Source organism: Cotesia glomerata, unplaced genomic scaffold (genome assembly GCF_020080835.1).
Source record: "Cotesia glomerata isolate CgM1 unplaced genomic scaffold, MPM_Cglom_v2.3 scaffold_80, whole genome shotgun sequence".
Classification (NCBI taxonomy): Eukaryota; Metazoa; Arthropoda; class Insecta; order Hymenoptera; family Braconidae; genus Cotesia; species Cotesia glomerata.
In genome coordinates, this window is record NW_025404457.1 from 1 (window position 1) to 25000 (window position 25000).

Genomic DNA, 25000 nt, shown 5'->3' on the forward strand with positions numbered 1-25000 from the left:
CCATCTTGTTTTTTTTTTTTTATTTTTTATTAAAAATCATACACTCTTCGAAAAATTTCTTTGAGAAAAATTATTATGATCAGTTCGTGTAATTTCAGACAAATAGCGCGAAATAATAATAACGCTGCAATAATCCGCGTCTTTGCTTAAGAGAGTCGAATCTAAACGGGCATAAGTCAAAAACCCATGAATATTTTCGAAATATTTAAAATTTTTGAGTTGCAATGAACATTAACGAGTTGTAAAAAATTAATTTGAAAGTAATTTGATTATTATTAAATTGTTTATTAACAATATAATCGAGACATCTAGGGTGTTTTGAAGTGTGATGTCTTGGAAAAAGTCAAATAAAACTTATTATATGTACCTATGGTTGAAAAAAAACATTTTTTTAGTGAATTTCAAACATTTTTTTACAAGAAAAATTAACTTTTATTGTAAAATTATCGGATATATTATGAATAAACTGTAAATAAACAAAAGGTTCTAACACCACTGCGTAAAATTTGTTGGCAAGAGTTAAGCGAGAAATGAGTAAGTCTCTCTCCGCGGTCCGCGCATTTACTGGTGGCTACCACGAGATAATGGCAGCGTCATATTCTCTACTAACGTAAATAATATAAAACATTCAAGTGTAATAATCTGCGAAGTAATCCACGATGACTGACACCGTAGTTATTTCTTCTCCAGTTGAAGACAAGGCAGTCTCTAAGGTCGACTCTCCGAAGAAAACTGTCGCCAAGACCGATTCTCCGAAGAAGGCTCCAAAAGCGAAGAAACCATCTACCAAGCCGACTCATCCTAGCACCTCTGAAATGGTCACTGCTGCCGTAAAAGCTCTTGCTGAACGCAACGGATCATCTCTTCAAGCCATCAAGAAGTACGTCGCTGCTAACTACAAGCTCGACGTCGACAAACAAGCTCCGTTCATCAAGAAGTTCCTCAAAGCAGCCGTCACCAAGGGTATCTTGGTTCAGACCAAAGGAAAGGGAGCTTCTGGATCCTTCAAACTTCCAGTTGCTAAAGCTGCAGCTAAGTCGAAGCCCAAAGCCGCTTCTGGTGAAAAGAAAACTGCTGCGGTGAAAAAAGCTCCAGCTAAGAAACCAGCAGCCAAGAAGATTAGTGAAGCTAAAGTTTCCGTGAAGAAAGTCACTTCACCGAAAAAAGCCGCCACTAAGAAACCAGCTTCACCGAAGAAGGCCAAAGCTCCAGCTAAGCCTAAAGTTTCTGCTTCTCCGAAAGCCAAGAAAGCCACTAAAGCTCCAACTGCTAAACCAAAGGCACCCAAACCCAAAAAGGCAGCTGCTCCCAAAGCAGTCAGAAGTCCAACCAAGAAAGTCTCAGCCAGGAAATAAATTGACTCATCTTTTAATTTAATTATTAAAACGATAAAAAAACGGCCCTTCTCAGGGCCAACCAAATTTTTCATTACGTACAATACTTTTCAATTTTTAATTTTATCAATAGTCCTAAAGAACCTTGAATCTTGTAATAACCTTATGATGAACCTTGAATTTAATAATCAAAATTTACAATTTACTTGAATTTGAAAGATTAAGTGATCACAGATGATGTCTTTCAGGTGAACTAAAATAAATTTTTATAAATTCTAAGTTTCAATATACGAAATAAGAATAGTACATTTAACATGAATCAATTTTACTAACTTCTAAAACTATACTTTCATAATAAGCAATAAGAAATCCTGAGATTATGCAATTAAAAAAAATTACATTATATATATATATATATATATATATATATATATATATATATATAATATTTGATAATGTTTATAAAGTAAAAGCCCCAATAGATGATCATGTACCAGTATATGATCATCTATTGGGGCTTTTACCTTACATCTATTTAAAATTTATTTTCTCATAAAAAAGAATCGATGGATTGTTAGTTGGAGGAATGTCATAAAATTTTTATTTTGATATACATTACAATTCAACTTAACGGAAAATTCGATAGCTTAATTCTAAGTTTCTTTGAATGAGCTATTTATTTTTTTTTTTCTATTTAGGTATATAAATCATATCTTTTATAAAAAATTTATTATAAATATGAATAAATACAGGTCTTATCGTCCTCGCTATTAATGAGATGAACGGTATTATTTTTGTTGCATTTATAATAGCGAAGCTACTGTTTAGATTTACCGTTTATTCTTAAATGGATGAAAATTGAAAAAACGCCCTGCTGGAATATATAATTAAATAATGTATCAAGCAGAGTTTTAAATAAAATTCTTTTTTTTTTTTTTTTAACTTCCCGCTAAGAAAATTGAAAATTTTCAAAAGTTGGGAAGTTATTGGTTTCACCCCGTTTTTCGAAAATCGAGTTTTCAACGGATGTTGACGTTTTGGGGTCCTAGGAAGCTTCCCCGAATGTTTCCACGATGATGTCCGTATGTCTGTATGTATGTATGTGTGTGTGTGTGTGTGTGGCCGTATGTAAACCTCTCATAACTTTTAAACGGCTCGACCGATTTCATCGCGGTTGGTGCCATTTGAAAGGGTTTGACCAAACTTAGATTTTGAAGACAATTTGGACCGATTCGAACCGGTAGATTTTGAGAAATGTCAAAAAAACTACAAAAAAAAATTTTTCCAAATGTAGTTTTTTTGGAATAACTTTTAAATGGCTCTACCGATCAATTTCAAAAACTAATCAGCTCTTAAAATCAGAAAACCACGTCAATCGCCGCTATCCCGGTCAAAATCGGTTGATTCGTTCGTGAGTTATCGTTGTCGAAAAAAAACCGAAAAAAATGTTTTTTTGGAATTACATCGAAATTTCTATTTCGATCGATTAAAACTTGAAAATTCTTTGAGGCCTGAAAAACTGCGTCGATTTCCACCAACTGCGTGAAAATCGGTTTATTCATTCAAAAGTAATTGTGGTTTGAAAATTTAAGAAATAGTGTTTTATTAAACTTTTGCCAATTTTTGAGCTCGGAAAGCTCAAAATGACACTAAAATTATATTTTTGAGCTCAAAAACGTTGTAAATGCAATTTTGAGCGCTTAAGTATGAAATTAGTGGGAAGTTGCAGGGATGGCCTGTAGTGTCAACTGTTTTTCTAATTTTATTTTTTTGGAAAAATTCATGATCTTACACACTAGCTAGGATCATTTCTCTAATTTATAAATCATTATAACAGAGATGCATGTTAATTATTATTGAATTTCGGTTTTGGACATTTGTCTCCAGGCTTGAAATTAATGGTCGATTTCAATATAATTCATAAATATATGATGTATTTACTGCAGTACGGTATAATACTTTAAGTAAAAACAAAAAATAATCTTGAAAATAATTTCCTAGTATAAAAAATTTGGTGGCCCTGAAAAGGGCCGTTTTGTTTATTTTTTGAAGAGTGAATATGAATTTAACCTCCGAAACCGTAGAGAGTGCGTCCTTGACGTTTCAATGCGTAGACAACATCCATAGCAGTGACTGTCTTTCTTTTGGCGTGTTCAGTGTACGTGACGGCATCACGAATGACGTTCTCGAGGAAGACCTTGAGAACACCACGAGTCTCTTCGTAGATAAGCCCAGAGATACGCTTGACTCCACCACGACGAGCCAGACGACGGATAGCTGGTTTGGTGATACCTTGGATGTTATCACGAAGAACTTTACGATGACGCTTGGCTCCTCCTTTTCCCAATCCTTTTCCTCCCTTACCACGACCAGTCATGTTGAATTGATGAGAGCAAATGTAAGTTGATTAAACGAAAACACCGTCGAGAATACTGGTTGCCAGTTCGAGTGGGGATATTTATACACTTTTTTTGGAGTTGCTCCTTCCACTGAATTCTGCCGAAAGGGAACGGGAGAAACGAGTTTCACTTACATCTGTCCGTTGCTTTAAACCAATGAAATCGCTTTCATTTGACCCCATTTCATAGCTACGAATCGACCGTGTTAATCAGAATGATGTGTTGCCCTACTCTTTACTCTGAACCAATCACAGCGATAAAATTTCGTCTTTCCCCAACAAGTGTTCCGAACGTTGCGCTGCGTGGGGGAAAAATGAGAAAAAGGCAAATTTCAGCGCAAAGACCATCATTCTTCATCAAGTTTCGTCGTAATAAGTGTAATCCACAGTTCACTCAGCTGAAATGGCAAGAACTAAGCAGACTGCTCGTAAGTCTACCGGGGGCAAAGCGCCTCGTAAACAACTTGCTACGAAGGCCGCCCGTAAGAGCGCGCCAGCAACTGGAGGAGTCAAGAAGCCCCATCGTTACCGTCCGGGAACTGTTGCTCTTCGTGAGATTCGTCGTTACCAAAAGAGCACTGAATTGTTGATCCGTAAATTGCCCTTCCAACGTCTCGTACGTGAAATTGCTCAGGACTTCAAGACTGATCTGCGATTCCAGAGCTCTGCTGTGATGGCTCTTCAAGAAGCCAGCGAAGCTTATCTCGTTGGTCTCTTTGAGGATACTAATCTCTGCGCTATTCACGCCAAGCGTGTGACTATCATGCCTAAGGACATCCAGTTGGCTCGTCGTATCCGAGGAGAACGTGCTTAAGTCATTGATCTTCGTCGTATTTCAAACCAAACGGCCCTTTTTAGGGCCCCAAATTTTTCACACTATGAAAATTATTCAAGTTGCCTAAAGTTTTACCATGACCTGAACTTCCTTATTTCAATCTTAGTCTATTACACATGAATTCATATTTCAAACTAAAATAGCAATACATATGACAGTTTTAAGTGACCATCCGTAACTTCAATAGATTAAAAGATATAATTATTTAAAGATTCAAGTAATGCATTTTTTTAGAAACAAATGTTTATAAAAATTGAACCACAATAGATATCGAGGATATAAGAAATTTACTATATGAATCATTAAATTGTCTAAAAGATCGTCTTGAATGTCAAAGACCGTATCATCAATAGTTTAGAAGTTATAACAATTTATAAGTTGATGAAATAGTTGACCGCTTCAACTTTGATGAGGTCAATTGTTTTAAAATTCAATAAAATATAGAGAAAAAATTTTTTTACAACTTTGATGTACATGGCTGAATTTGTAATTTTTTAAAACAACGGAAAAAAAATCAAACGAAAATGGAAATTTTTTTATAACAAATTGTTTATAAAATAAACAATGAAAGTTTAAGTAAAAAAAAAATTTTTTTTCATAATTATATTGAGAATTGTAAATGATGATTTAAAAAAAAAAAATTATTTCTTAATATTTAAATTTAAATAGTGGATAAATGAAAAAAACATTTATATACAATTAAAAAATTTTTTTAAGAAAAAAATTTTTTTTTAAAATCATTATGTCATTAAGACAATAAAATGACAAAAAAAAATTTTTCAAATATATTCAATTTGTCTATTTGTTTATAACAAATTTTTAAACAATTAACATTAAAAATTTCTTAGCCAAGCTATTAAACTCAATATGTTGATACAAAAACAACCAAAATTAAAAATGTAGGAAAAAAAATTTTTTTTATAACATTAGCCGGATATTTCAATTTTTCATAACTTTGAAAAATCATTATAAACAAATGAAAAAACTTTTATAAACTTTTACTACGCAGTCTTGTTCATTATTTATATAACAAGAGCACCTAAGAGGAAAAAAATTTATAGACACATTTTTTAAACTTTTATAAGAGATTTTATCAAAACTCAAGTCTACGAAAAATTAGTTAATTAACAATTGAATAACTTAAACAAAAATCAAGCTAAAAATTTTATTTTTTGGCGGGGCTATATTCCTTCAAGTGTCTAGATGACACTATAATTTATTCAGATTTTTAAATTAATATTGAATTTTATAAAATAATTATTTTGTGTTGCATACTTTGCTCGGCAGTGACGCCTAGGCGCCAAAACAGCTGCGCGGAGCCCAATTTTCAACGTTAAATTAAAATTATAAATAATGGAGCTACAACTCCGGGAGTCGAGATTTATTTTACTGAAATTTTTTCCTCTTTTAGGATAGTAGCTAAGCAAGGAGGGTTTGACCCCCCCCCCCCGATAAAGTAGATTTCAGTAGTACCGACATTTGGGTTTCTGCCTTATCGATGGTTGTTGTTGGTGTTTCTGCGATATCGAAGGTCGTTTTTTGTGTTCTTTTTTTACTGACTGTTGGGGATTGCCATCGATTTGTTGATCGATTTTTACCGTTGGGGATTATCATCGATTTTTATCGACTGTTGAGGATTATCATCGATTTTGTGATCGATTTTTACCGACTGTTGGGGGATTATCATCGATATGTTGATCGATTATTTGAGGTCATAATGCTACCATCTCAACAGCAGAGCTGATACCTTTGCCGTGTATCAGCTTTGGTGTTGATGTGATTTGCACTTATTTGATGTGATGATGAATTTTGTATATATTCAAATGACTTGTAGTATAAGTATATGCGAGAAAGTTCGATACTTACGCCGCTCTGGTGGGATGAAATGAAGGTGCAGGTATTGAAGTTTATTTATCGATTTGAGGTAAGTTTTTGTCGATAGTTTGACGTCAACTGGTGATCTATGTTATCGACTGCAGGGTATTGTTAACAGTCGGTTTGATACCGATGTTCTGTTTTATCGATGTGGGGGTAAGAGTTTTTTTAATTTTAACGTTTTTAGCCCCTCCTCTCTCGATTACATCATGTTTTTACGTCATCCGACAAGTTTGAACCTGTTTTTTAGCGTCGTCATCGAGAATTTTAACGTTTTTTAACCCCTCCTCTTTCGATTACATCATGTTTTTACGTCATCCGACAAGTTTAAACCTGTTTTTGGCGTCGTTGGGAGGGGATCTTTGGTGACGAGTTATACTTGCCTCCAAATTTCAGTCCTCTGCTTGCAATCATTTGAATCAGTTGTATAATCCATGGATAAATTGACTGATATCGAACGCGCCTTTCTCAGAAGTCAGCCACCTTACTGGGACGATTTCGACGATTTAACATAAAGTTATTTTGTCGACATTCCACCTGAGGATGTCGGGATATTTGTTGGGAAAATTATTGATTTGCATAAAAATTTAGAGGTGATTAAAGCTGCTCGCGAAAAAGTGAACTGTTCGAATTGTGCTAAAAGACTTGAAATAACCAAGAAACTAATAGAAATAACTGGCAACTTACGTAAAACTACGTATACAAAAGTATCTTGTTCACATTGTGTGGATAAACTAAATCTAATTGACGACTTACTTAAAACTGCGTATACAAAAGTATCTTATTCAAACTGTATGGATAAACTTAATTTAAACCAAAAACTGTTAAAAATTACACAGAAGTTCCAAAAACTTGAATTACGTATCGTTCAACAGTAACCCTACAATGAATCGTAAACGATTGAGGTAATTTTTTTAATCATTAATTATACTTAAAATTTACGTATTTTTGTTCCTAAGAATTTAAATTTATTTCAGACTTCACTCATGCGACGATTTATGTGATCATTCTGCGCAAATCGAGTTCGATGAAGTAAGTGTTTCATCCAGTGATAGTGAAGCTTCTAGTGAAGCTCCTAGTGAAGCTTCTAGTGAAACATCTCGAGAATCTTTTAGTGAATTTGATATTTCCATAGACAGCGTTGTTAGTTTGATGGAAGAAGAAATTATTGATAATAGAAAAGTTAAAGTAACATATTCTCGATTTAAAAAATTTTTATTTATAAGCTATAAATATTCTGAAGACGATCCGGATAGTCCACCAATTGAAGCTAAACTTATAATTCTTTAATTTGCTAGTTAAAAAAAAAGTGAAATATGGAATACTTAATTGATTTTACCGGTTATATTATGCCAAACGATTCATTTACAGTCAATGAATTTTGTGTCACCAAGATTACTAATGAATATAAATTCAACGGCGTTTATAAGTGTGACTATCATTTATTTAAGCCTCCAATGACGATTACTAGTGCATCTGTTATTAAGCAAAATTTCGACTATAATGGACGTCGTCATGGAATTAGCTGGGATGTCGGTAAAACTGCGTATAATATACTTGGGGGAATTTTTAATAATTTAAAGTATTATTTGAGCTATTTATATGTTGACGGTGAACAAAAGAAAGAATGGCTTGAAAAATTAATTGATGATCCATCTGTTGCGTCATTATCTAATTGATAACATTCAATTTACACGTTTCAAGTGTCCATCTGCAGTGCACACTTCAACTGCCTATTTAAAAGCTTGTGCATTTCAAAACGTTCAACAACTCAAATTATGGTATTTAAAATTTTATGGTTGTCAACCCAGCTACAACAAATCAGTTCAACTTTTCAATCAATTGACCACTCTACAAAAGATGCATCCTCGAGATCTGGCCTGCCTGGATTCACACTTTTTACTTCACTTCGCCAAAAGAGAAATACTCTTCATTTGGGATAAATTACCAGAACATCTAAAACACAATGAAGAAATCAAAGAATATTCATTCTGCAAGCGATATTATTCTATAACTGGTGCTGATTGGGAAATATCCGGTATATATTTATATCCATATCGAAAATTTTGCTTACAATGTAATTTAGAGAAATAAGTTAAAAGAAAATGTTTTGTATTATTCCACTTATATTTAAAATATTTTGTATATTCTACTTATAGTATAAGGAAACATGTGTATTGAAATAATAATGTGCATATTTTATAAAAAAAATTTTTTTATTTATCAATAAAAATTTCATTTGATACATATATATATTATTATTATCTTAAACATTATACATTTACTTGGAAAGTTTTATTTGTGATAATTTTTTATTTAATATTGGATCCAATTTTTCACTGGTTTTTAAAATTCTGTTTTTAAATCTGTCTCTGTCTCTCGCAGCCTGTTCCCACTCCCCCTTTCTTGCATTTTTATATGCATATTTCCAAACATGCATATAATGCACAGTTGGTGTTAGATTGAAAGTAACAACCATTCTTTTAGACTAATTTACAGACCGTGCTGCTCATAGGATTGTATTCAATGATACGATCGTGAATAATTAAATAGTATGCTGTTGTGTTGGCTGCAAACTGATCAACTGATTCAAATTTCAGTCGAATGTCTACTGGTCCAGATTTTATAGCTTCGTTCTGCTTAGAGCAATCAATTACACACAGTGGTGCTTGATCCAAAAATTTCTTTTTCGATAGGAGCGGTTCGGCTTCTTTGTTATAGTATGATGTTTGAAAGTCTGTGTACATATGATATAATAAAGCATACTGGTTGTGAGGTATATCTAAATTCAAGTCACCATAGGGATAACTTTGTGAATTTAAAAATAATTTGATGTTCCGTAAATTGCAGTGATCAAATTTGCTAGCATCTTTCCGAGCATGATTTTTCTATGCTGTTTGGAATCCAAGAACAACGTAACGTGGCTTTTCAAGCTGAGTTGAGGTTTTGACTGCCCAAATATGTTTTGAAGTTGCAGGTAACAGAGGATACTCATACAATTCCCAAGTCCGAAAACTTATTGGTATAGCAGGATCACTGGCGATGTAATTCAAAGTTTGAATTTTTTCCTTATCTGCTGGGGTTATGTATGGTACAATCCATTCAATTTTTTGAAGTGTGATTTTTACTCCTTCAGCAGCAGCAGCAGCAGCAGCATTTGTTTGTATGTAAGAATTTATATCCCTGTTTGATATCGTTAGAATTATCTCAAGTTGAACATTCATCAAAACTTTAAGATAATCTTCAGCAAAACCACTTAAAATATTAAGTGGAATGATAAAGTCAAAGTTTCCTGCATTATCGGTAAACTTAACCTCATTATCCATCAACCAGCCGGCATTTTCCAAAGTACTCAATTGATTTGGGCTAAATGATAAATATCCTTTCATTAAACTAGTTATACCAACATTGTTATTCCGACCCACTTCAACTCCATTTATCAATAGCCGAAACTCTTTGATCATATGAGCTATTCCCATGTTTACAAATTTAGTTGTATCGGCAACAGCTGTAATCATTGTTCGTAAATTTACCGGTGATATGTAGTACACTTTTGCTTGGAAGTATACACAAGTTTTGATTTTGAATTGTTATCCTTACTTCATCGTTGTTGTTTAGTGTTGATGACGCATACGGTTGATGCGCATGCACCTCACAATGAGCTATAGAGTCATCAAATATGATTGGTCGTTGAATATTTAAAATTTCCGTCATTATTTATAGCGTTTATCTCCTATTACTCCGTACTTATCTCCAGACGGTGAGCCTTTGTATACAGTACCGCCTTTTATATAGCTTGATGTGTAATACTTAGAATACTTTTTAAAATCTGTACCGGATGCACGCTGTTGACTTTCCAAGTATTTTTTGAGATTTTCTGAAGCTTTATTACTTGACATTACGAAGACACATCGATCAATGAATGAATAATAAAATTACAATCAAATTTATAGAGAGTTCTCAAGAGTCACGTTTTGGTATAACACAAGCTAGACAGCAGCAATTTATTTTTATTTTGTAGATTTTCCGCGTAATTTTAGTCCGAGAGTTTTTAGAAACTGAGCGTTCTGTTGTGTTAATGGTCTGCGATGTATCCGCTGACGTAAATTTCATCCATGGTAATGTCTTTTTATATCCGGCACCACTTTTTGTCTCGAAAACTATTCCCATAATTTATAAACTTTTCACGTGAAGTCTGATTGTTATAGTTTCACCTCTAAAATTTACTAATTTTCCATCCTGATCAACTATGTGCAGTCTTATATTGTGTATAGCCTTTGTGAGTATTGGAAGGTAAATGACGTGAGATGGCACTTCCACAATCTTAAATCCTGGTGGCACGCTAGGAAAGAATTCATGAGTAGTATGCACTCTCCGATCGTTTATATACGCGTTTGATGTAATATTACACTCAACTCTTAGTACATTAGGCTTAAGTATAGCAACAGGTAAATTTGATGAATGAGTTTTATGAGGCTCAAGTTGACGATCTGTAAGCCCTAATAATTGTCCTATAGAGTCTTTTGGTTCAAAATCTATAAATTTTGGTCACATTTAATTTCACTTTTCAACTCATTATTATTCGCTTTTAATTTTAAGCTGAGTTTTGGCAATTATTTACGTATATATGTTTCAATATCTTCAATTTCATAACTTCCAGTTGGTAAATTTAACGCTATAGTCTTTGGTTTTGATGATATTTCAATAGTTTGTGGTATATTACAATCATCATCAATCCTTGTAATAATCGATACATTTCTTTTGGCTCTTTTTCCATTATTATTTTTCACAACTTTTTTTCCCCCACCACCAACATTATAGTATGATATGCATTCACATCATTGCTATCATCATCATAAGGTCTTCGATTAATAACACCATCTTGCGGATATGTCACGTAGAATTTATTAGCACCAATATCAATATTGGGTATTGAATTAAATGTAAGCAACTCTACAAGTCCTAATACATAATTTTTGTCTGGTGATAATTCAATAGGAGGGAAATAATTAGCCTCCAACACTAATGATGATCCTGTAAGTGTTAATGTAAATGACTCAGCCATGACTGTTAACTCAAGCGTAATTTCCATGAATTTATAGTTCTCCAGAGAGAAATTTAAGACATAAATGTCCGCATATAATTGTATTGAAATTTTGATATTGTTTGCGATTATATTTTATGCTACCAACACCGAGATAATCCACAATTTCTTGTGGTGGTTGTAAATTTCCAAAACTATCAAAATAATTTACATTATTACCAATCTTTTTGTTACATACCCAGTGGGTACCAGGTCCATATTTGTCATCTAAGTTTACTATCGCTGATTCATTTCTTTTAGGACCAGTTTTTGGTAAATCGTTTCTCATGAAAACTCCTCTAAAATTTGGAATTTTCAATTCTCTGATATACTTTAATATATCCTTATTTGTAAGTGCTCGGTGTGGTAGCTCTACTTGTTTTTTGACACTCCTTTACCTTTAGGATAAGGTCTCAAATATAAACCCATTCCACGTCTGTAAGGTCTGAAGTATAATCCTTTACCAATAGCAATTTCTTCCATTTTTGCATTATGTCTCTTACTCTCTGCTAGTTGATTTTTAGCTGCACTTGCACTATTTACAGCTTTTGCAATAGCTGCAGCTCCACCTGCAAGAGCACCGGTTGCTGAAAGACCTGCAAATAATGGAAATAATGGTTTTTCTTCCACCTGATTTTTTAACTGACTGACGTGCACCAATCATTGCCGTTTTAATTGGATCACCACTAGTTGTCATAGATTTTTTAGCCTCTCCTACAATTTTCCTCAGTGCTACCTTCTTATTCATCTTTTTCTTTTTACCAATACTTTTCACGTTTGATTTTCTTTTTCTAACACCAGTCTTCTTCTTCTTGCTCTTCAAATCCATTCCAAATCGTCTCTTTAGCTTCATAATTTTATTAACACTCCAAGCGGCGGCTTTTTCACCAATACCAGCGTCTTTTGATTGAACTCTTTGCCACGCTTTTTCAGCAAGTACTTTGTCAGCCTCGTGACGTGCTTCTTAGTTTTTACGATTATTCGAGTAAGCTATATCGTGTTCTTTGCACGCTGCATCCAATTGATTAATACCAGGATCACCACGAGCTAACCTTTTAGCTAATTTTGTGCCAGGTCCACAGTATTGATAGCCAGGTATATGTAATTCAAATGGGAGTTTATTAATAATTCTATTAACTAAACCTTTACCTTTGACACGTCTATGCTCCATCACAGTAGCATAATGACTAATAAAAAAATCGTATAAAAGCCTATACTTATAGCAAAAATCAAAGAGTTGATGATACTGCTGTGAGTGGTAAACATGAAGTTCCAACATCGACCAGCTAAATTACCAGTGACCAATTTTGATCAAATAGTTCAAGATACTGGATTGAAAAAAGTTAAAAGACACGGTTCTCTGTTACCCAACAGTATACGTGCAGTGTTTTGTGGTCCATCAAATTGTGGAAAGACTAATGCTTTGTTATCCATCATTATACATCCAAATGGATTGAGATTTGATAATATTTACCTCTACTCAAAATCCCTTGAACAGCCAAAATATAAGTTTTTAGAGTCACTTTTGAAACCTATAGAAGGCATTGGATTCTTTCCTTTCAATGAGCATGGAGATGTAAAAAAACCTGAAGATGCTAAACCCAACTCATTAATGATATTTGATGATGTAACATGTGAAAAACAGGATCATATAAAAGCCTATTTCTGTATGGGTAGACATAAAAATGTCGATAGTTTTTATCTTTGTCAAACATATACACGCATTCCCAAACATCTGATTCATGACAATATTAATTTTTTAGTTATATTTCGACAAGATGAAATGAATTTAAAACACATTTATAATAATCATGTAAATACTGACATGCAATACAATACTTTCAAGGACTTATGCTCAGCGTGTCGGAATGATAATAAATATGGCTTTGTAGTGATTGACAAAGACAGTGAATTGAATGATGGGAGGTATCGTAAGGGTTTTGACTGTTTCATTAGTATAAATTAACCTGTATCGGACAAATATTAGTCCTACATGTTAAGTAGCTTGTTAAATCAGCATGAAGTCGGAGGACATTTTAAAACAAAAGGATGTTTTACATCAAATATCTCAGGCAAGTAATGCAATCCGACGCTAACATAAACTCTTGAAGTTAGGAAGAGATACAGCCGAAAAAGCCATGGATGAAATGTTCAAACCGATAGTCACACCATTGAAAACTCTTATTGAATCATCAGGGCGAAAATAAACAAGAAAATATAAAAAAAGAGATGAAAGAAGAAGAAACGAAAAATGAAAACTCAGACCAACAACCAGATGACTTTGGTAGTCTGATCTCTGATGATGAAAGTTTCATTAATGGCAGCAGACAACATCGATCCACAGAACCACTAGCTTCAAGGAGTCCTATCAAAACTGATTGTTTATTAAAAACTTACATACAAAAATTAAATCGAAATCACAAAGAGAATGATTTCAGGTATGGTGTTCGCAAAAAAAATAAAGCAATGTACATTGGAAACTCAAATATTTATTTCAACAATGATGAAATTAATGTTCAAGACAAAGTTTATCCTATGACTCATGGTTTATTGGAATTATTATTCAAAAAAGATCCTCAAGATTCTGTAGTAACACAGAATGATAAGAAACACTACTTAGATATTGTTGAAAGAACGAATATGTATTGGAAAAATTACAAGCCAAATACAAGTATTTTTAATGATCCGTCACCCAAGTTTCAAAATTATGTTGTTGAATTTCTAGCAAAAAGATACCCAAACTTTTCACCTTTCACTTTTCACTTTTCACCTTCACTACAGAAAGGATACTGTACCATTTGTTATTTATGCAGATCTAGAATGTACACTGACACCCACCGATGATGATACAGATATTCATATTCCTCATAGCATTGCATTTTACCGCTTTTGTAATTATGATAATAAATTATCTAGATTTGAAATTAATCGTTCAGAAAATTGCATTGATTGGTTTGTGGGTAAACTTAAAAATTTTGCAATTGAAGTAGATTCATATTTAAAAAATCCAATACCTATGAAACCTTTGACTAAACAACAATTAGAAGAACATAAACAGGCAAATATTTGTTATATTTGCGAAAAAAAAATTATAAATTCTCAAGACAAATGTTACGATGTTACTTTCACTATAATTACGTAAAGAAAAATTTTAAAAATGACGATTCTCATTTAATGTATACAGATACAGATAGTCTAATTTATCACTTTACTGTACCTAATATATATGAAATCATCAAACGTGATATTGCAAAGTTTGATACCTCTGACTATCCACCAAATAATATTTACAATATTTCGTTAGTAAATAAAAAAGTCTTAGGATTAATGAAAGATGAAAACAATGGTAAAATTATGTTAGAATTTGTTGGATTAAGAGCAAAACTTTACGCATTTTAAATATATAAATCTGAAGAAGATCAAATTCAAGCATATGAGTCTGATGAAGAAATAAAAGATGATACGGTTAAAATGCGAGCAAGAGGTGTCAAAAAATCAACTTTCGGAACTATAACGTTTGATGATTATAAACAATGTCTATTCGATAATATAAGAGTAAAAAAAGATGAATATGTTATAAAAAGTAGAAATCATGAAGTAAATACACTTCTTTAGACGAAATTAGCTTTAAGTTGGGAAGATGACAAACGTCAACTTCTCAAAAATAGTACAGACACATTACCATGCACTGATAGAAGGATTTATTTGTATTAAAAAAATATTTGTTAATAGTTAACAAATCACTTATTAGAGACCATTTTTTAGTATCAAACAAATATTTCTTAGTATTTAAAATGTTTTGTTTGTATTTAATAAATCAGATATTCATTTATTAAATATTAATAAATCTTTTTAAATACTAAGAAATATTTGTTAAGGACTAAAAAGTGGTCTCTAATAAATGATTTGTTAAATATTAACAAATATTTTTAACTATAAACAAATCCTTCTATCAGTGTGGGGTTATGAAATACCAAGTTCACAAAAGTTGCCAATATTGAAAAAACTATTAAAAGACCAAGATTATTGTAAATTAAATTTTAAGTATTCAAAAGAAAAATTTATGTTATGTTTTTGTAATAATAATAAAAAAAAAAATGGAAATTATAAATAAACGAAAAAAAAATTTTTTCTGTTAATTTTTCATGTATATATTTTTTAAGTATAATTTTTAAGAACACATATATAAGTACATATTTTAACATAAATTTAATTGAATTAATTTATATTTTATTCTTAATTATGAAGTTTTAATGAGAAATTCGAACTTGTGATTCACTTACATTTGTAATTATTTACAACAGTACTCAAGTTCATCTCTACTCACGAATTTTTACTTTATCAATTAACCATAAATTTGTGAGTAGAGATGAACGTGAGTACACTTGTAAATGATTACAAATGTAAGTGAATAAATTCTTTGTGAATAAAGATGTAACTGAGTTAAAAATTCTGTGAATAGACTTAAAAATGAATACAATTGAAACTGAGCAAAGTTGTAATTGACTACTGTTGAATTTGAGTAAGGTTGTAACTGATTAAAGTTCTACCTGAAGGCAAATAATATTGAATAAAGTTGAATCAGAGTAAAGATTTAAATGAATAAAGTTGTGACTGAATGAAGATAATTTTGAATAAAAATGTAATTGAGTGCAGATGTCGTTGATGGCTGTGAGTAGAGATTTTATGAGTAGACCTGTAACACAGCCGTCCAAAGTTCAAAGTAGTCTTGGGTAGTTCGCGAACGAGCTAACGACCTAGGTGGGAAGAGCGCTCCTTTAGGTGAACTATGCGAACTAGTTCATTGATAATCCCGCTCTTAGTTCTTTTTATATTTCTTTTAGCGTCCACTTTACAAGACAGTGGCAAATTATTGAAACCAAATTAAGTTCGACACTCTTATTTTTACATAGTAATATGTAAAAAATACTCTTCAAAGTTCCTAACGTGTAATGACTATCGTGAAATTTTTAATCTGATACTATGAACAAGTCAGGTTCTTATCTAATTATTAATATAAATGAATTTTTTTTTTTATTTCATCATCATTATTATTTGTTTAACAGATCTTATGTGCCATAAATAGAAGTGAGAACTTTTATTGTAAAAATTCGCACTTTTTAAGTATTGTAATGTGATTACGTATTATAATAGGAACAAAACCAATTGTTGTCTAATTATTAACATAAATTATTTTATCTTTTCATTTTTATTTAAGAAAAAGATTTTATATGCCATAAAAAAAAATGTTAACTTTAATTGTAAATTCGTACTTTTCTAGTATTGTAATATGATTACCTATTATACTAAGAACGAGACTAGTTGTTGACTAATTAGTAATATAAATTATTTTATTTTTCATTATTTGAATAAAAAAATCTTATATTACATAAATAGACGTGTGAACTTTTCATGTAATACTTTAAACTTTTTAAATAAAAATAAACAGAACTTGCAATAATCATAACTATATTTTATTTTTTATTTATTGTTCTTACTAAATTATTTCAAAACAAGAACTAATGAACTAATAGAGAGAACTAGTTCATCCTTGGATTATGAACTAAATTGAGTGCTCTCTGTGGTGACCGGTTAGGCCCAAGACTACTTCAACCAAAATCTAATAAAAAAATAAGTTATCAGATGACGATTACTGAACAATTGATAAGCCAGATATTTAACGAGAAATCAAAATGGCTGACGCGAGCATTAAATATCTTTATTATTAGTTTATTATAAAATGTTTGTGTATAATTACTAGCTTGAATGAGATCTGATCATTTATTCACTGATAAGATCAACGTGGATTAAATTATGAAAGGTTTTACGTTGAGAAAAATTTTGTGGCCCTGAAAAGGGCCGTTGTATTCTATAGGGCAAAGATGATTTAAGAGCTGCTTTTCTCGGTCTTTTTGGGTAAAAGAACAGCCTGGATGTTAGGTAATACACCTCCTTGAGCAATGGTAACTCCAGATAGAAGTTTGTTCAATTCCTCGTCATTACGGATAGCGAGCTGTAGATGACGTGGGATAATTCTGGACTTCTTGTTGTCACGAGCGGCGTTTCCAGCCAATTCCAGAACTTCAGCGGCTAAGTATTCCATGACAGCGGCGAGGTATACTGGAGCACCAGCCCCAACACGTTCAGCATAGTTTCCTTTCCTCAACATACGATGGATACGACCCACTGGAAATTGAAGACCAGCACGGCTTGAGCGGGTCTTTGACTTTCCCTTTGCTTTACCTCCTTTACCACGACCAGACATAATGATAACTTTGAAGAGTAACAAAAATAATAGTAAATGATCAGAGCGAACTCTTACGGATTTAAGAAGAAAAATGCCGTACCAACGCTTAAGTGGATTTTCGATAGGAGCATGCGGAAAAAGTGAACGGCACGCAAAGAAGTGGAGGAAAATAACTCTAATATCATTCGTCCGCAGGTTCCGATAGGCGTTACTATTGTTCATGTTTTTTGTCGAAGCACGCGGGCAAATGAGAACGCGTATACTCTCTCCCCCTCTTCCACAATCATGTTTCACAGATGGTCAATTTCCTTCTTTTCTCTTTTAAATACAAACTATTAAACGTGCAACACAACAGTTGATCTCTAGCTATCGTGCGTGTATCGTTCATTATTCAGAAACTCGTACTTGATAATTATTGACTATCATTATGCCGCCAAAGACCAGCGGAAAAGCCGTCAAGAAATCCGGCAAGGCCCAGAAGAATATCACCAAGTCTGACAAGAAGGGACGCAAGAAGAAGAGGAAGGAAAGTTACGCCATTTACATCTACAAGGTGCTGAAACAAGTTCATCCTGACACCGGTGTTTCCTCCAAAGCCATGAGCATCATGAACAGCTTCGTCAATGATATCTTCGAACGTATCGCTGCTGAAGCTTCTAGACTCGCTCACTACAACAAGCGTTCCACTATTACCTCCCGGGAAATTCAAACCGCTGTCCGTCTTCTGTTGCCAGGTGAATTGGCTAAACACGCCGTCAGTGAAGGAACCAAAGCCGTCACTAAGTACACCAGCTCCAAATAAATTCGTCATTCATGACTATTACTAAACCAAACGGCCCTTTTCAGGGCCACCAAATCTTTCAATACGTATAACTCAAGTTTTCTTAAATTCAAAATCAAGGTTTAATGCTTCGTTTGCATTAGAACTAATTTTATTGCTATTTATATTACCAACCACCCACAGGAGGCAAATTATAATACAACGTTCAAGTTCATGTATTAGCTCACATTTATTATTAATAATATTATACAGTTCCATTCTAACATTACTCTACAAATATAATACATATTTTCCAATTGTACACGAATCCTTACTAATACTAGAATAATCTTCATTTCATTGATAAAATGTTTTTTACCCAGGTACCATTTTAGAGTTACATCGTCAAAACAGGAATGTATTTATTTCATAAATTCAAATTAATTCATTAGCAAAAATATCTCTTAAACTTTTAAAAGAGACGCTGAAATTATTTTCCAATAAATAAACAAATTTAAGTATCTGAATGTTTTCAATCGATTATAATTATATTAAAAAGCTTGCGAATAAACTAGAAAGGCAAAATTCATTGTTTAAATTCCAACCACTGCCTACTTATTATACATAAATCTTTGCTGTTAAACTTCAATCTTTGCTGTTGTCATCTACTTCAAATCCAATTGTAAACCTAGATTTATCTTCCATTGAATTAGCTACAACGACAATCGGCTCTTCTTGTTTAATTGTAATCGCAGGTGAAGGTAATGACACCGACGGTGATACTTCTGTTTGTAATTCAGGGTTCTTCCAGTCACTCAAGTCCTTGTCCAAAGGGATTGAAAATGATCCGACTTTCATAGATGAAGTTGATGAATAATGACTTGTTTCTCGATCAACTTCCGTAATATTTCCCATAATATTATCAATCTGTGCATTAGAAACACTTTGGGATCGTGATATTAATTTTCCTTTTTTTACTTTAGGAATTATTTTAGATTTCTTTAGTTCATCTGGCCTCTTCGATTCTGTTTCTTTGATTCGTACGTCCTCATCAGCTATCTCCATACTTTCGACTCGAAATCTAAAAATTAAATATCATTCAATATAATTAAATCAAAAACTAAAACAAAAAAAAATCGTTTACAAACCTTCCAATTTTTTTAAAGCTGCTTCCGGGTTTCACCAAGCTCTCTTTCTGATCAAAAAGAGACTTAACATCTTGCTTTTTCTGTTCCTCGTTTTGCCTGAGTGTCAACGTATGGTCTTCTTCATCATCCATTGGATCTTGCAAGCCTCCATCCTTATCTTTATCTTTAGGCGTTACTCTTCTAATAATACCGTCTTCGTTGCTGTAATAGTCAGTGTAAGAAATACTACCGCGTCCTTCACGATTGTCCTGATCAATCGTCCTACAAAAATCATTGAAATTCATTTCGATGCATGGAGTCGTGGAATAAGTTGGACCGGCAAACCCTTGACTATTTAAAAAGAAAAAATTAAAAAAAAAACAATCAAAAATTCTGAACAAATATAAATCTGAATCGACTACAGTTCATTAGATATAATTATAATTAATAATCACCCATCATTGCTGATCAAACTCATAGACATGCTACTTCCTCCGGCAGAAGTTGGAGCTGGCGATGATGGTTCCGATGATAGAAATGATTGAGGACCGCTACTCCATCCTAAACCTGCAATCAAATTTAATTAATTACGAGAATAAATATATAAATGACAGGTATCGCAGAACACACGGTTGGAACGAAGTTTCTTTTACTATGTATTAAAAATTGAATTACAAGCACAGTAAAATTAATCAATAATTAAGAATAATCAAGTTTGAAATCCATGGTAACTTTTGCAATGAAAATTGTTGTCACAGTACTATTACTAAAACAATTGTTGCTATGATGAAGTTCTATAATAAAAAATTAAATCTAGGACTATTAGCAAACGTATGTAAATTAACAGATCTCAATACTTATTGTAAATAGAAGTTATCACGAAATAAAATGATGAAACCTATGTAATGAATTTACTTTTTTTTTCTTCTTGGTAAATACTATTCTGAGTTTTTCTATAATTTTTTTCCCACTCTTCATGATATCTTAAATTGATAAATAATGCATAAAACGCTTTACTGAAAATTCATAACTGTGTACGCCTCAAGACTGGAAATAAAACCATAGTACTATCAGGGTGACGATTAAAAACGTGAAATTTTCTGACTTTTCCTTAACTTTAAACAAAATTTCAAGATCTACTGAAAATTGATTATTGAACAGATATTCAATTTTTAAATTATATTGCAAAATAAAATTTTCATCACGATTTTAAAACACTATGAAAAATTGCATAAAATGTTTGTGACTATGGATTTATAGAATTAATCTTTTTACAGATTTTTGTTTTGTTAAAAAATTAAATTCAATTAAATAAAGTATTCATATTTCTATAAAATACAGCAAATAATGTAAAAATTAATATTAACTTTGCTAATTAATTAATTCTACAATATTTGTAATTGTTATGTCTAACAAGCTGGAGAAAATGAAAATTATAGAATTCAAATAATATAAAATAATAACTATCATTTATCGTACAGCTGATTATTATATTGAAAGAATAATTATAAATAAAAAAAAAAGTTCTTGATTTTTATCATCACGAGTTTTCAAGATTTAATTTTGTTTGCCTATTAAAAATTTATGAAAAATTGACTACAAAATTCCTTGACTATTCCAGACATTTAAAATTCTCTGTCTTTTTCAGGTTTTCCACTTCAATCGTCCTTTTGATTATTGTATAAAAATTGGGAATAATTGTTTTATATATGCATATTAAATCAATAATCATCTTTGAATCTTAAATCTAAATCTAAAAATTATGATTAAAAAACTTCGTTCCAATATAAAAATTTTCCTTAACAAATAAATTGTTTTTACTATTTGGGCTAGTTGGTGATGAAATATTGCGATGATCAGTTGTTTCATTATCTTGCCCTTTATAACCAGGACTAATAAATCTGTAATATAAAAAATGTTTATTTCATTGATATTTTTTAAATTTGATTTATCATTAAAAAGCAGAGCCAAGATTGTAAAAGCATACCGCACGGGTTCTAAATCTCCAGGACGGTAATCTTTGTTGATAGCATCGATTGCAAGACCAGGAACCAATGAATGCGGATGAGTACCTGGAGATGAAATTTTCGGCGGAGAAGACGCGGGCGTACGAAATAAGGAGCTAGCCATCATTTCCAAAAATGAATCAAGCTGCCGTAATGACAACGCGTTGTGCAAAGTTTCAAGTGGTCTTATAGGTGGGACTCCACCAAATCCTTCAATAGCTAGTCACGCAAAATAATCGTTGAAAATTAATTACTATCAATACTATCAAAGTGATCGGAAAGGACCAAAATAGATATTAAAAATTGGCTATTTTGCATCCTTTTTAAAGAATGTTGATATAAAAAAATGGATTACCAGCCACCGCAGAAGCATGCGCTGGTACCATGTCTTTAAGATTGGGCGCGCTAGAGGAACCACTGATTACCGCAGTACTGAATAGACTATTAGCTGATCCGGTAAGTTTTTTGTTGACATTGTATCCCAACAGCTTTAAATAACTCATCTGCCCGGAGATACTGTGACGATGGCGCCTTGCTGTGCAGGTAGGGTTAGGTTGAATGATCGTAGGTCGTGTGTCTGGGGACGATAAGGATCGTTGCGTTTGGAACTTGGACAAGGATTTAATTACTGTTGTTCCAGTAGTAATAGTTTTTGTTGAAATAGTAGCAGTGATAGTAGTAATAGTGGTTTTTTTTTTAATAACAGTATCGTGCGAGCAGTCACTAATATTTGCCATTGAAACACTCGTATCATAACATTCATCATTATCATTATTATCATACAGGAGTGATTTACAATTAAAGTTTATGGGATTTACATGCTTAGTCGACTCGGTCGTTATTGACACGGGTAATGAATTTTTACGGTATAGTTTTAATTTTTTGTTATTATCTATTTCTTCGGCATTGTTACTGTCAATAGTGATTATTTTTTTAACATAATTATCAACATCGTCATTTAGATTAATATTGTTTAATTTATAACACGAACAATTGGTAAATTTTCGAGATAATGAACGATTGAAATATGTATGCAAGTTAATACGCTCAGAGGGACTCAAATCTTGATGAATTAATTCAGAGACATTGCAATTGTAACAGTGGCATTGTAGAAGTTGACACGGTGATAGTGATCGCGAACGTTTTGTTTTTTTAACACTTGGGAACTGATGTAGGTCCTGGTGATTATCATGATGATCATGATGAAGTTTTAACAACTCACCCGGTGGTACATCCAATCGGGGAAGTACTAACGTTGATTGTGATCTAGCAGTACGTTTGTGTTGATGCATTATTGGTTCCTCAACTATTTTAGCTGCTGGTGATTTCAAACTCGGTGAACCAAGACTTGTATTGTGGAGGGTTATCAAAGGTCCTGAATGGTCATCTAGAGAGGCTTTTAATGGCGCTGGTAAATCCGGCGAGCTTAATGTGTGAGGTAATATCACTGGGACTCCCAGTAAATTTCGCGACTGCTTTATTGAGGGCGTTGGGTTTTTATGGTAGTATGTTGACGGTGTAGTAGCAATACGATTTTTTATCGACCGAGTTGACCAATTTTTCCGGGAGTTCCCGTCTAGGTTGAGGAGTTTTAAAAAAATAAAAGAAAAGAAAAACAAAGAACAAAAAGAGAAAGAAATAGAATTTTATTTTACCATCACCCAAAAAGTAAAAATAAAAATTTATGAATACGTAAACAAATCTAAAATTTTTAATAATAAAAATAAATTTATATTAATTCAAGATTGAAGTATTTATGCGGAAGTGGCACATTGCTTATTTTTGACGATGGAAAATCGAAAAATTAACTTATTCAAGTTTTGTTTTTCTTCGCGGTGGATTTATGAATAAAATTTGAAAATAATTTCTTCACTAAAATATATAAGAATATTGAATCTTTTTTAAATCATAGATAAAACGTTACATTTCACAACTTTTTCAAAAATTATTAATGGATGTTTTAGTCATGATATCGTACTACATCGTACTAAATTTTTACCCTCTATAAGTCGAAATAATTAGTGAGTCCCTACAAACTATTTCTGTACATTTTTACCCTTCATAACTCGAATACATACACTTGGACCTCTTTATATCGAATTTCAAATTATTATCGTATGTAAGTATCTTATCAGGATGACCAGTTCTACGAAATGGTAATGGAATTTCTAGATGACATCAGGTTTTCTGTTGACGATTGTAAAATTATCATACTGTTACTTAGTTAGAATTCACTACAATATACATTAATTTTGACAGCTTCCCGTGAAAAAATTAATAAGCAATGAGTGTAAAACTCAAAACTCTTAGTCTTTCTGGACAACTACGAGTGCTCAAAGCAATGAAGATTAGTCAAAAAAAAGCTAAAGATAAAGAATAGCTTTATTTAAAGCAAAAAAAGAATTACTGACTTTTTCCAATAAGTTTTTTGAATAAATATGTTGATTATATATGTAACTTGAATTTTTGTATGTGTATGTATTTGACTTTTTCCTTTCTGTTTGTCATCTCCCTAACTCGAAACAAGTTACTGCCTAACTCGAAACCCTCTATAACTCGAAAACTCTATAACTCGAATTTTTTTGCCTCTCCCTTGGAGTTCGAGTTATAGAGGTTCTACTGTACTTTATATTTTTAATTTGTTCAGTTTTTTATACTCTTTAAATAAAAAATTGATTTTCGAAAATTTTCAATAAATAATCATTATTCATTAATTTGATTTTCAAACGAAAAAAAATTATAAAAATAAAATTTTATCAATTTTTGTGATGTGCCATAAGAAAAAATGAAAACAAATCAGTCGATAATTCAATTTTTCGATTTTTTATGGCAAAGAATCAATGGAGCCACTGCTGCATATTTACCAAAATTAAACTTAAAAAATTAAAATATAATTTTTAAAATTAAAATATGATTTTTTAAATTAAAAAATAATTTTTAAACTTAAAAATAAATTCTCATTAATTTGGATTTTTTTGTGAAAGGTTAGTAGTTTACACGCATACACACATTATTCATACAATTTTCATGCAAAAGCCAAGCAAGCATCGAAATGAAAAATCAATTTTATAATAAATTATAAAAATTAATGTCAATACTCGATGCGAATTTGCAGCATTTTTTTTTTTATTCAAATTGCTATTATGTGATAAATAAATCAGAATCATTAATTTCTTGAAGACCAGAAAATTATTAATTGATTAATTATTGATGTTATTTTTATCAAACCTAAGGATTGGGGATTTAATATTTTCAATATAGACGGGATTTTTCTAATGAAATACCCATTGGATGGATCACAAATAAAATTTTAAATAGTTGTATCAACCATTTAA

General features: G+C 32.0%; 6 protein-coding genes across 6 annotated transcripts; 3 read left to right on the plus strand and 3 right to left on the minus strand.

Moving 5' to 3' along the window:
- Positions 1–611: 611 nt before the first annotated feature.
- LOC123274827 (histone H1-like) lies at positions 612–1386 on the plus strand. Its single transcript, XM_044742564.1, has one exon. The coding sequence runs from the start codon at positions 660–662 to the stop codon at positions 1353–1355; it is 696 nt and encodes a 231-aa protein (XP_044598499.1). The 5' UTR covers positions 612–659; the 3' UTR covers positions 1356–1386.
- Positions 1387–3353: 1967 nt separating this feature from the next.
- On the minus strand, positions 3354–3934 carry LOC123274829 (histone H4). The gene has a single exon (XM_044742566.1). It carries the CDS (start codon positions 3709–3711, stop codon positions 3400–3402), a length of 312 nt encoding a protein of 103 aa, XP_044598501.1. The 5' UTR covers positions 3712–3934; the 3' UTR covers positions 3354–3399.
- A 166-nt stretch (positions 3935–4100) lies between these two features.
- On the plus strand, positions 4101–4591 carry LOC123274828 (histone H3). The gene has a single exon (XM_044742565.1). It carries the CDS (start codon positions 4136–4138, stop codon positions 4544–4546), a length of 411 nt encoding a protein of 136 aa, XP_044598500.1. The 5' UTR covers positions 4101–4135; the 3' UTR covers positions 4547–4591.
- A 12821-nt stretch (positions 4592–17412) lies between these two features.
- Positions 17413–17849, minus strand: LOC123274825 (histone H2A). Its single transcript, XM_044742561.1, has one exon. It carries the CDS (start codon positions 17788–17790, stop codon positions 17413–17415), a length of 378 nt encoding a protein of 125 aa, XP_044598496.1. The 5' UTR covers positions 17791–17849.
- A 303-nt stretch (positions 17850–18152) lies between these two features.
- LOC123274826 (histone H2B) lies at positions 18153–18620 on the plus strand. The gene has a single exon (XM_044742562.1). The coding sequence runs from the start codon at positions 18200–18202 to the stop codon at positions 18572–18574; it is 375 nt and encodes a 124-aa protein (XP_044598497.1). The 5' UTR covers positions 18153–18199; the 3' UTR covers positions 18575–18620.
- Positions 18621–18763: 143 nt separating this feature from the next.
- On the minus strand, positions 18764–23241 carry LOC123274824 (inositol hexakisphosphate and diphosphoinositol-pentakisphosphate kinase-like; the record flags this gene model as incomplete). The annotated part of the gene is given in 6 exon segments (XM_044742560.1): positions 18764–19613; positions 19681–20010; positions 20115–20226; positions 21481–21560; positions 21647–21884; positions 22021–23241. Coding segments are annotated over 6 exon segments (2417 nt in total), but the record flags the coding sequence as incomplete, so codon positions are not given.
- Positions 23242–25000: the final 1759 nt, after the last annotated feature.